The sequence below is a fragment of the Macaca thibetana genome, chromosome 4 (assembly GCF_024542745.1).
Source record: "Macaca thibetana thibetana isolate TM-01 chromosome 4, ASM2454274v1, whole genome shotgun sequence".
Classification (NCBI taxonomy): domain Eukaryota; kingdom Metazoa; phylum Chordata; class Mammalia; order Primates; family Cercopithecidae; genus Macaca; species Macaca thibetana.
Genome location: NC_065581.1, coordinates 153628762 through 153641071, shown reverse-complemented (window position 1 = coordinate 153641071; position 12310 = coordinate 153628762). Strand labels below are relative to the sequence as shown.

At 43.9% G+C, this 12310-nt stretch overlaps 2 protein-coding genes across 5 annotated transcripts in view; one reads left to right on the top strand and one right to left on the bottom strand.

The window, feature by feature from the left end:
• The window catches only part of TRAF3IP2 (TRAF3 interacting protein 2), a 47388-nt gene that overhangs the window by 12495 nt on the left and 22583 nt on the right, over positions 1–12310 (bottom strand). The window contains exons 3-5 of one of the 2 annotated variants that reach the window (XM_050789050.1): positions 8935–9127; positions 4335–4513; positions 1830–1918 (exon numbers count right to left, since the gene is read on the bottom strand). In XM_050789050.1, coding sequence (XP_050645007.1) covers positions 1830–1918; positions 4335–4513; positions 8935–9127 — 461 coding nt within the window. Of the gene's footprint in view, positions 1–1829; positions 1919–2494; positions 2573–4334; positions 4514–8934; positions 9128–12310 lie in introns of those variants that run through there. The other variant, XM_050789052.1, reaches the window with a different exon arrangement.
• The window catches only part of LOC126953607 (uncharacterized PE-PGRS family protein PE_PGRS54-like), a 121035-nt gene that overhangs the window by 90076 nt on the left and 18649 nt on the right, over positions 1–12310 (top strand). The gene's annotated exons all lie outside the window — the stretch shown is intronic.

Here is a 12310-nt window from a genome sequence, read left to right as displayed (position 1 = left end):
TTTTTTTTTTTTTTTTGAGACAGAGCCTTGTTGTCACCCAGGCTGGAATGCAGTGACAAGATCTCAGCTCACTACAACCTTCACCTCCAGGATTCAAGCAATTTTCCTGCCTCAGCCTCCCAAGTAGCTGGGACTACAGGCGTGTGCCACCACACTCGGCTAATTTTTTTGTATTTTTTGTAGACACAGGGGTTCACTATGTTGTCCAGGCTGGTCTTGAACTCCTGACCTCAGGTGATCTGCCTGCCTCAGCCTTACAGAGTGCTAGTATTACAGGTGTGAGCCACTGCACCTGGCCATATTTTGTATTTTAGTAGAGATGGGGTTTCTCCATGTTGCCTAGGCTCGTCTCGAACTCCTGAGCTCAGGCAATTTGCCCGCCTTGGCCTCCCAAAGTGCTAGGATAACAGGCATGAGCCACACCTGGCCACTACAGTGCTTTCTTATACCAGAAATGAGTAAGGGAAATATTAGTCTCTATATAATTATGGAGTTGGATTGTATAAGTTGTATGCTTTTTTAAAAAAAGAACCTTCATTTTCATTGTTTTAAAAAATTGTCTTGGCCGAGTGTGGTGGCTCACACCTGTATTCCCAGCACTTTGGGAGGCCGAGCCGGGTAGATCATGAGGTCAGGAGTTTGAGATCAGCCTGGCCAAGATAGTGAAACCCCATCTCTACTAAAAATAAAAATTAAAAAAAAATTTTTTTTGATTAACTAGGCATGGTAGTGGGCACCTGTAATCCTAGCTACTTGGGAGGCTGAACCTGGGAGGCGGAGGTTGCAGTGAGCCAAGATTGCGCCACTGCACACCAGCCCGGGCAACAGTTCGAGACTCTGTCTCAAAAAGAAAAAAAAAAAAAATTATCTTATAGAATAAAGAAACCTTCAAATAAAAACTCCTGTTAAACAATACTAAATAACTTTAAAAGTGGATATTTAGTTACTAAGTATCCCTCTTTACCCATAGACATTTATATTCATATTTCCGTTCATTTTTCACCACTCTCTAGAATTCACTAGAAGAGGCCTAGAAGAGGGCTCTGGAAAGGAAAAGAAGTTATCTCAGTGTTTGAGGAAAGCCAGTCCCCTGAGTAGCATCATGTGGTATTTTATTTATCATAGAGAAAAATTTACATGGCTTTAAGCTGTACTGTGTCAAGGGACCACAGGGCGACAGGCGCAGTGTCTGTTTCCTGAGATTTCTGGGACCAGGATCACAGTGGTTAGGTCAGGGCTGGGTTAGGTCAGCCTCCCCTGGAACTGGATTAGACCAGCCCCAAACCTGGCCAGTATCGCCCATCCAGAAGCATCACTGTGTCAAGGTGTGGAAACAGCAGCTGTGTGCAGTGGGGGATTCGGGCTGTAGGGTTCTACTTCAAACTTCATAACCCAGTGCAGAACAAAAGGACTTTGTTAAATAAGCAGGTGACCATGGTGAAGCCTGCAGCTTCCTGCATTACGGGAAGCTCAACCAAAGTGGGTATGATTGGTGAGAAAGGACAAAGGTACAAAGTGCAGCAAGAGCCCGGCGTTTCCTTCAGGCCAGGGGCTAGCTGCATATATGGTCAGCATTAGCGCTGATCTTGCTGTTCACAGGTACGTGGGGTCACTCAAACAGCATACAGGGAAAAAATGCTGGAGACTTCAGATAGTTTAAAATCTAGAAAATAATTATTACCTAAATCTATAAGCATTCAATGCATAATCACATAAATCAAATAATATCATTTAAAACACCAAAAGCTATTACACTTTTTCTTCTGCTGCTTTTCTCTCCATTGTACTCACTCTAACTGTTCAGTTATCTATTTGGACAAAATACTTACTGCAGTTTGGAAGCCATTTACCAACAAAAAGTTCACGAATTTCACCACCTCCATAGCTGTGTCCATCGAATAAGTGATAAAGACTTTCCCTAAGAGAAAATGTTTACATTTATTAGAAACCGGTCAAATTATTCTATTCTAAACAAACTTCTAAATTTTATGTAATATCTTTTGTCCTTCTGGAATAATAAGGGGAAACCTTGGGCTGGGGGTGCTCTAAGAGCTTATGCCTGCATTGTATGGGTTGCTGTCCTCAGGGCACAGCTCCTCAGGCCCAAAATGCCAGCGGGTCTGTCCAAGGGAGTGCAGCCTGCTCAGCGTGAATGGAAATCAGAGCGACAGAGGAGAGCACTGGCAGGCTCAGACAAGCCTAAGGGGGCTTCTGAAAAACCGCGAGGCGTTAACAAGAAATCTACCACCCAGAATCCCGGAGTCCTTAAGATCAGGCACCGCCTAGTTTCTTAGAGACACTTGGCACTGTGCCCAAGGAATACTCTCGCAGCAGGCAAAGAAGCTAAAACTTGCTAAGGGGCCACCCAGCAGTGTCTCCTTTTGATCTCCTGATGCTCTCCGCTGCCCTGAAAGCTCGCTCTTCTGACAAGAGCAAGTGGGAGGAGAGTGAGAAAGTGGTTCCCCCGCTCCCTTCTTCCCCGCAATCCACTCACTTTTGGAGAAAGGCCAGGAAGTTTGGAGTAGACCAAAGCACAGCTCAGAAATGTTAGTAAAAAAAAAAAAAAAACAAAACAAAACAAAACTTCAGCAGCTTGGAGGAGAGACACTGCCTCTGGGCAGTCCAACATCACAGACTCCGTCACTCATCCCTGGGTCAGCTTAGAGCAGCAGACAGTACCGTTCGGACAAGCTTAACCCAGTCAGGATGAACCAGTGTTTTCTCAGGCTAAAGTCTTAGGGAAATTGTCTGACTAGCATTTTAATGTGAAAGCTGAATAATCTCTGTGTTGGCTTTTAGTCTGGAATGGACCAGTTAAATCTCAGGAAGCCCTTGGGGCAGAGGATGGAGAAGAAAGGGGAGCTGGAGAGAAAATACGAATCTGTATCTACTCTGAGGTTTTTTGAAACACACCTTCCAAATGGAAGTGTGTATAATGGTCATATTATACATTTAAGCAGCTAGATATATTGATGGCACTCAATTTACTTCTGAACACCTAACATTCACCCAATTCTTACGTATTTTAGGACTTCCTTTATAGATTGTGGTAAGATATATATGATCTATAGACTGATATCAGGACTATAACGTATGCGGGGCAGCATCTGTTCTCCAGAAATGCTCAAAATTAAAATGATTACGATCTTAAGAAAATGTTCAGAAATAAAATGTTTTGAATGAAAACAGCAATGAATCATTGTCATAGAAATCTTTCAGAGTTGTCAATGACTAAACAGCACAGATCCCCCAAAAGGAATTAGCAGATGCAAAAGGCTTTGTTTCAGGTTTGGTTCAAAGAGGTTCCCAGATTTGGAAAATGCATATCAGAATTACCCAAGCTTCTCTAGCAAGCACATCATATAATAATCTCACAAATAGTGGCTGTTTTCTTAAGATTTCTGGAAATTACTGTCCTGATTGACCTTAATATGAGAACATTTTGGTGATATTTCAACATTTCTGGTTCTGGCAGCAAAATGTGGAAAAAGAATCATCACCTTACGCTTAGTCGAATGTTTCTTTAAATAAAAGGCTTACTTTGCATTTGGTTGTGATGCAGTATGGAGAATGTGAGATGGTTTTTTCCAAACAAGATTGCTCATTCCTACAGGAAATGACCTCGTTCTTGATGGCTGCTGCTAACTTATGGTGAGACGCTGGGTCCCTGTCCAATACCACATGGACATCCAATCAATTTACCCAGGGACAAGTCCACTCAAAAGCATCATTTAGAAGAGGGAAAAGGCATTGGGGTTATTTGTTTTTGGAGTATGTGCTTAAGGAAATCTAGAGGTAAGCAGTTTTTGAGCGTTACTAGTGGTGTCAGAATCACTAAAAACATTCATACAAAATGCTGGTTACTTTTTAAGCAAAAAGCAAAAAAAGTACATTTTATTTTACTGTGTATATAAGAAATAGCTGAGGTTATGAGGCCAGGTACAGTAGCTCACACCTGTAATCCTAGCACTTTGGGAGGCCAAGGCGGGTGGATCGCTTGAGTCCAGCAGTTCGAGACCAGCCTGGGCAACATGGCAAAACCCCGTCTCTAGTAAAAGTATAAGCAAATTAGCTGGGTGTGGTGGTGTGCACCTGTAACCCCAGCTATTCAGGAGGCTGAGGTGGGAGAATCACCTGAGCCCAGGAGGTTGAGGCTGCAGTTAGCCATGATCACACCACTGCACTCCAGCCTAGGCGACAGGAGTGGGCGACAGCGCAAGACTCCGTCTCAAAAAAAAAAAAAAATCTGAGATTAGGGACGAGTGATCATCCAGCCATCACAAAGTACAAGACCTCACAAGAAGAAGGAGAGAACAATGTTGCAAACAACTTACGCAATTCTTCTGGCAAATTGCTTGTTTTTAGAGTTCCTCTGGCTGGAGGGTTGCTAGGAGGTCTAGGCACAGCAGCTGGGGACGGAGGCTGGGGAACCTGTGGTCTCAGCTCTGCAGGGTACTCCAAGGACTCCCCAGGAGTGCCAGCTCTATTAGGTGGCTGGTGATGCGGCTGTTCCCTAGAAAGGAATACATTTACAGTCCATTTTCATTCTTTACAAAGGCAAACCTTCAGGGACAGAAAGCCTTTTAGAACTATGGGAAGATCCCAGTGGGCTCTCTCTCCTCTGCCTCTATTTCTTATCTGAGACAGAAGGAAGAAGGGAGCTCCATGGAGTTTTAGTCAATAAGCAATTCAGCTGGCTGCCACATGTGAAGGCCTGTGCTCTGACTCCAAAGAGGGAAGCAGGATTTGATTTCTCTATTCAAGATTTGTTTAATTGGAAAAACAAGTCTCATGCACAGGGCAGACAAGGTCACCAACAAAACAAAGTAGTATGACAGGTGACACAGATGGTTGATGTTATAGGCATTCAGATAAAAAGACATGACTTTTAGCTCATATTAGGTAACATTCAATTATGTATCAAAAGGTAAAGAGGGCCATGTAGATTTAGAAGTATTTGTACTGTTGACATATAAATGGAAATCTGATTTTGAAGACCCTTTAAAGAAGTTGTTACCATATTAGATAGCATCTTTATTATTTTGGCTGCCAGTATTCCCACGAGCATTCTGCTGAGATGAACAATCAGATGCCCTCGTGTGAGATTTGCAGGGCAGAAGGAAATGGAGAGCACGCTTCTGCTGCTTCTGTGGTTTTTGTTGGTAAGCACGGTGATGAGGTGCTGGGTTCTCCCCAGAAAGCCTCCCAGTGTCCTGTTACCAGCTTCACAAGCATCGAGGGCAGGGCATGGGTATCCATTGTTCGCCAGTGGAGATCTATCTGGCACAGAACTGATCCAACCATTGCAGTGGTCACAGCGGTGTTGGCTTTCTGATTCTCCACCTTCCTGGCTGCCAGAGGAGGCAGGCTCTTTAGTGGCCCTGTTCTGTGGTGTTGCGCGAACCAGTGGTAGGACTAAAACTGTCTCTATAATGTTTTATTTCTTTAAAAAAATTCTGAAGCAAATGTGACAATATGTTAACATTCTTAAAATCTGGGTAGTGGGAACATGGATGTTGTTATTTGTTGTGTGTTTGAAATTGTGTCATATTATAAATTTTAAAAAAATGTTTTGACTACAAAATCTCTATGTATATGCCCGGTTTTTATAGATTGTTGCTTATGCTTTTCATATTTTTACCCAAAGAGTAATCGGGAATTCTAAAAGTCTTATGTAACAGGATTTGAAATAAAATTACACAGAATCTCAACTGTACTATATTTTGAAAATATGAATGCTTAAGATTATTTTTATTTCATATTTTTATTAATATAGAGAAAATAATTTCTATAACATAAGCTTTCATCTAATGGGGGGATCCCATTCCATATTTTTTTCTCTTTTTCTTTTTTTTATTTCTCCAAGAAAAACCCATTCCAGTTATTTTGCATTAAATTCTTTTATACCAAAAAAACTGTTTCAAAAGTTGCTTAGTTGTTATAGAAGATGATTGCTTATATGATAAAGAACTGTTAAAGCCTTGATAATATTCAAAAACTTCTGTATAAAAACAACACCATGGAAATTAATGACAGAGTAAACTTTCCGAATTAAAGTTCTCTTTCAAACTATCAGTAAGAGGAGACTTAGCTAGCTTCTCTTTTTTTTTTTTTTTTTTTTTTTTTTGGGACAGGGTCTTGCTCTGTCACCCAGGCTCAATCACAGCTCACTGCAGCCTTGACCTCCTGGGCTTGGGTGATTTTCCCACCTTAGCCTCCTGAGTAGCTGGGACCACAGGCATGAGCTACCACGCCTGGCTAATTTTTGTATTATTTTGGTAGAGATGGGGTTTCACCATGTTGCCCAAGCTGGTCACGAACTCCTGGCCTCAAGCGATCTTCCTGCCTTGGCCTCCCAAAGTACTGGGATTACAGGCATGAGCCACCATGCCCAGCCTCAGTTGGATGGGTTTGTGTGTATGTGTATGTATGTTTTGTTTGTTTGTTTGTTAGTTTTTGAGACAGAGTCTCACTCTGTCACCCAGGCTGGAGTGCAGTGGCACAATCACAGCTCACTGCAGCCTTGATCTCTTGGGTTCAGGCAATTCTTCTGCCTCAGCTTCCTGAGTAGCTAGAACCACAGGTATGTACCACCACACCAGGCTAATTTTTGCATTTTTTTGTAGAGATGGGTTTTCGCTATGTTGCCCAGGCTGATCTCAAATTCCTGGGCTCAAACAATCCACCCACCTCTGCCTCCCAAAGTGCTGGGATTACAGGTGTGAGCCACCATGCCCAGCCTAGCTCCTTTATCTGAACTTATTTTTCATTATCCTAAAATGATAAAATAGATCAAGAAGACCAGAGCAGACTTAAATTGATGCTACAAAACAAATTACTCTGTATTATCTTTGCAACTCTTTTGTAAGTCTAAAATTGTTTCAAAATAAAAGTTTATTTTAAAAATTACTATTCTCTTTCCTATTCAACACCAAACTTATTTCATAAAGATGCTAACGTTTTATTTATTTCCCTGGAATTTTAGATATTTCTTCTGTAAGAGTGCCTATCCTGCTGTAAAATCACATTTTACCTAATTCCATCGTTTAAACTCCATGTATTCATGGTTTAGAAAAATAAGGGATCTGGCCCGGCACGGTGGCTCACACCCGTAATCCCAGCACTTTGGGAGGCTGATGTGGGTGGATCACTTGAGGCCAGGAGTTTGAAACCAGCCTGGGCAACAAAGTGAGACCCCTTCTCTACAAAAAATAAAAAAAATTAGCTGGGTATGGTAGCGGGCACCTGTAGTTCCAGCTACTCTTGGGAGGCTGAGGTTGGAAGATGGCTTGAGCACCGGAGGCAGAGGCTTCAATGAGTCGAGATCGCACCACTGCACTCCACCCTGAGTGACAGGGCCAGATCCTGTCTCAAAAGAAAAAGAGAAAAAAGAGATCTGTCTTGAAAGAAAATATGAGGGTTTGTGGGCTTCTGAGCAAAAGAGAAAGCAGGCATGTGCCTCTTCACCATTGTTAATAAAGTGGACTTTTTTTCTTTCAATGAAATTTTCAAACTAATTACCACTTTCTGTATTTCTGAAAAATCCACTCTAATAGTAACTTCATATTTTAGTCTATGCAGTAAAAACAGAATCTAGTTTTACAGTGGTATATAAAAGTTGTTTTTGAGCAAAAGTAAACATTTAATCTACTTTCTTCCAAATATTGTCATAAATCAGGACGCTCCATTTACATGAGTTTTATCTGTATATTTTAGATCCATAAATTAAGAGAAAAGGAAAAATCCAAAGAGAATAAGGGGAAAAAATGATGAAAAAGGCAGGGCATGGTGGCTCACTCCTGCAATCCCAGCACTTTGGGAGGCCTAGGCGGGCAGATCACAAGGTCAGGAGTTCGAGACTAGCCTGGCCAATATGGTGAAATCTTATCTCTACTAAAAATACAAAAATTAGCCAGATGTGGTGGCGTGCAGCTACCTGGGAGGCTGAGGCAGGAGAATAGCTTGAACCCGGGAGGCAGAGGTTGCAGTGAGCCAAGATCATGCCACTGCACTCCAGCCTGGGCGACAGAGCAAGTCTCCGTCTCAAAAAAAAAAAAAAAAAAAAAAAAGATTGAAGAGTTAGACAACTGAAATCATGAAAATACAGAGTTGTTTTTCTAAAGAAGCATAGGAGAGACCTAATGATGGTACTCAACATGTATGAATGTTTTTATTACAAAAGAAAATAATAAGCTAGGCGCAGTGGCTCATGCCTGTAATACCAGCACTTTGGAAGGCCAAGGTGGGTGGATCACTTGAGCCCAGGAGTTCAAGTCCAGCTGGGCAACATAAGGAGATCCCATCACTACAAAATATACAAAAGTTAGCTGGGCATGGTGGCGCGTGCTTCTAGTCCCAGCTACTTAGGAAGCTGAGGTGGGAGGATCGCTTAAACCTGTAAGGTAGAGGTTGCAGTGAGTCAAGTTTGCACCACTGCACGCCAGCCTGGGTGACAGAGCAAGACGCTGTCTCAAAAAAAGAAAAGAACAGGTCATTTTAAATTTTGACCAAAAATTAATTGAATTTAACATTTTAAAGAAAGAAATAGGCTTAAACAGGAATAGACACTAGATATATAAAGAATTGGCTACAGTGGAAGTCAGTCATAGTAAAAACAAAAATCTATTTTGTGGATTAAAAATTCAGATGATCTGAAAATAAAAGAAAGGGGTGTGACTTGGAGAACGTCTGAAGAACCTTTCCTTCAACAGAATTTCGACTAGTCACTAGTGGCTCTCTGTGTCTGATAGAGATCCTTGTCAATCAGCTTCCATTTCCTCCTGACCTGAAAAGTCTATATTGGGCGTTCTCCTGTGTGACTTACTCACTAACGTGGATTAGCAAACCTATAGAGAATTCTGTTACATCTTCCTTGCATTGGCATAATTCCTTTCCATGTTAAAAATGCCTGAATATTGGGCCTGTCATACTTACTGGTGCCTTGGAAGCCCCAGAAAGGAGCAGTCTCTCTGTGCGGGCCTCTCTTCTTGGTCCCAGGGGCTGGGATAATTCAGGATAACTTTCTGCACAGGGTGCAGGCCTCTCACACTGGCTCCAGGCAGCGGCTGCCCAGGCAGAGCCGGCTGGATCACTTGCTGGTAGGCTGCTCGAGGGTAGTCATGGCCATCTGTAGATGAAGACGACAAAGAGAACAGGGAACATCAACTCTAGCTCCTTCGTGTGAAAGGAGTCATAAGCTCCATGCTCATTTGTGTCTTGATACCAGCTGAGGGGTCCAGACATCTGTTACCACCTCTGTGATGTTTGCCATATTTCTCTATTGTTGATTACTTGACTGTTTTCACAAAATTCACTTTTTTTTGTCCTAAATAAAAACATATGTGAAATCACCAGTTTGGTATTCTAACTGGAAAGCTCAAAAAACTTTTCAAAAAACTCTACACAGGCTCCTCTTTTCGTAAGATTCTTAGGAAAATCCAACCATGAAGAACCTCTTTCACACCACCATTCCTACCATAATTTCCTTCATGTCCCAAATCCAAGGCTAGGAAAAATTATCTGTATGATAGATATAGAATCACTGCTCTGTCCTTTCCTCCCCCAAGTGGACACACACGTGCATGTGCACACACACGCACACCCCACTCCCTCTTTTTTTTTTTTTGAGACGGAGTCTCGCTCTGTCGCCCAGGCTGGAGTGCAGTGGCCGGATCTCAGCTTACTGCAAGCTCCGCCTCCCGGGTTCACGCCATTCTCCTGCCTCAGCTTCCCGAGTAGCTGGGACTACAGGCGCTCGCCACCTCGCCCGGCTAGTTTTTTGTATTTTTTAGTAGAGATGGGGTTTCACGGTGTTAGCCAGGATGGTCTCGATCTCCTGACCTCATGATCCGCCCATCTCGGCCTCCCAAAGTGCTGGGATTACAGGCTTGAGCCACCGCGCCCGGCCCCCACTCCCTCTTAAGAAGAGGTAAATGAATGAAAACTTCGCTCATCCTCCTGGGAACTAGCCAACCCATTGGCAACACCCTCCAACTTCCTTGGTCCTCTCCTGCTAGAGCCTACCTGCAATTGGAGCCAGGGCTGTTTGAAGAGGGCTGGGCTCAGAGCAAAGCCAGAGCTGGCAGTGACTTATATGAATGTGCAACCTGGGAAAAAGTGGGTCCCAGCCAGGACCAGGAGCAGCAGGGTCCCCAGGGAAGGGCAGCCTGCCTGACTAGGCAAAAGAATAGAACTAAAAGCCCAGAGGAGAGATGCAGGGAACCAAGTAAGGGTGAGAGGGAAGAGCTCTGAGGGAATGGCCCCGGCCCAAAGGGGGTAAGGTGTTGGGAAATGTGAGAGATGCAAGAGGACTGAAAAGAGCCAAATGGTAGCCCTGCAAGATGAACAATGAGCACCTCCTAGTGATCCAAGCACTGCCCCTGCTACCCACATAAGCATAAGACGATCCAGGAGGAGGCATAACTAGTTAGGACAAGAAGGAAGTGGTTTTGTTTATTTTTTTAAAAAACCCTCATTGATCTTAAAATTCTTTTGATTCTTTTAAGATTAACCCTCATTGATCTTAAAATTCTTTTGCTGATTATAAAAGTAATAATCAAGTTTGCCTGCCATGTAGATAGGATACATATAGGGATGTACAGCAAAATAAAACTGGCAAGTAAACAAAAAAGTGACTGGTAGGTTGAAATCAAAATGGGAAGGGTGAGAATGTGGCTAAGAATTGATTCTTAAGGCCAGGCACGGTAGCTCACACCTGTAATCCCAGCACTTCGGGTGGCCGAGGCGGACGGATCACCTGAGTTCAGGAGTTCGAGACCAGCCTGGCCATCATGGTGAAACCCCATCTCTACTAAAAATACAAAAATTAGCTGGGTGTCATGGCACACACCTGTAACCCCAGCTACTTGGGAGGCTGAGGCAGGAGAATCCCTTAAACTTGGGAGATGGAGGCTGCAGTGAGCTGAGATTGTGCCATTGCATTCCGACCTGGGCAAAAGGGCAAGACTCCGTCTCAAAAACAAACAAAAAAGAATTGTATTCTTAGTTTGGTAAAGCAGTCAGGAGCCATCTACATTTTCAAAGGGACATTCAGAGGAATGATGGCCTCAAGTACAGAACAAAAGACAAATAATGTGTACGTTCACTAGTGTGGCCTCCAGGTTCTCATTGCCTAGACTCAGGAAACTGTTTGGGTGACCTGGCGACGTGCCCAAGCTAGTCTCTCAAGTGTGGTCAGATTCCCTGGACTCAATCTATTATTGTCTCCTTTGACCCATGACACCACCTGGGTCCTTCCGATCATCCTGCTTCTGGCAAAAGTGACCATGCCCCTCCAACCCAGACTGTCTCCTGGCAGGACCCCGTGACCCTTGCCCTGATATTGCTTAGGCCTGGTCATGACAAGTAGTAGGGGTTTAGAGAGGGGGAGGAGGAGAAACGAATCCACGTAGGTCTATCCCTGCACCTGGATGACAAAGGAGACCAGGACTTGAAGGGACTGCTCTCAGAATGGAAGACAGGCCCACAGAGACTCCTACGGTCTAGGACAAGGTCTACTGCACAGGCTTCACCTTGGCAGCCTTCTTAGGGCAGGGCGGATATATTCCAGGGGGTCCAGATCACCAGTTGCAGTTTCAGGGCAACAGGGTAGGTCACCACTGCTCCTTTCCCTCAGTTTAAAAAATAGCAAAAAATGGCCAGGCGCGGTGGCTCACGCCTGTAATCCCAGCACTTTGGGAGGCTGAGGCGGGCGGATCACGAGGTCAGGAGATCAAGACCATTCTGGCTAACACGGTGAAACCCTGTCTCTACTAAAAATACAAAAAATTAGCCGGGCATGGTGGTGGGCGCCTGTAGTCCCAGCTACTCAGGAGGCTGAGGCAGGAGAATGGCGTGAACCCCAGAGGCAGAGCTTGCAGTGAGCCGAGATGGCACCACGGCACTCCAGCCTGGGCAACAGGACGAGATTCCATCTCAAAAAAAAAAAAAAAAGCAAAAAATGCCACTGCTATCAGGTCCCCAGGTAGGGGCCAGCCCTGCTTTTTGATGAGCCTTGTGTGAGCAGACCCTTTACAAACCCAGCTGTAGATAGAACTGTCTTGGTGGACTGCACTTACAATCTACCCTGCTTGATCAGGTTCAAGCCCCTATAGATCTTGCCTCCCACGACACTCTCACTGGCCCAGTAAGCTCTGGCTTCATCTTGAATATCCCAAACTTGTCCTCTCCTTTGGGATCCTGAGTTTGCCACCCTCTTTGTCCAGAATGTTCTTGCCCTAGATTTTCAGACTGACTTCTTGCCATTCAGAACTCAGCCCAAATATCACCTGTCCAAAGAGGCCTGCCTCCT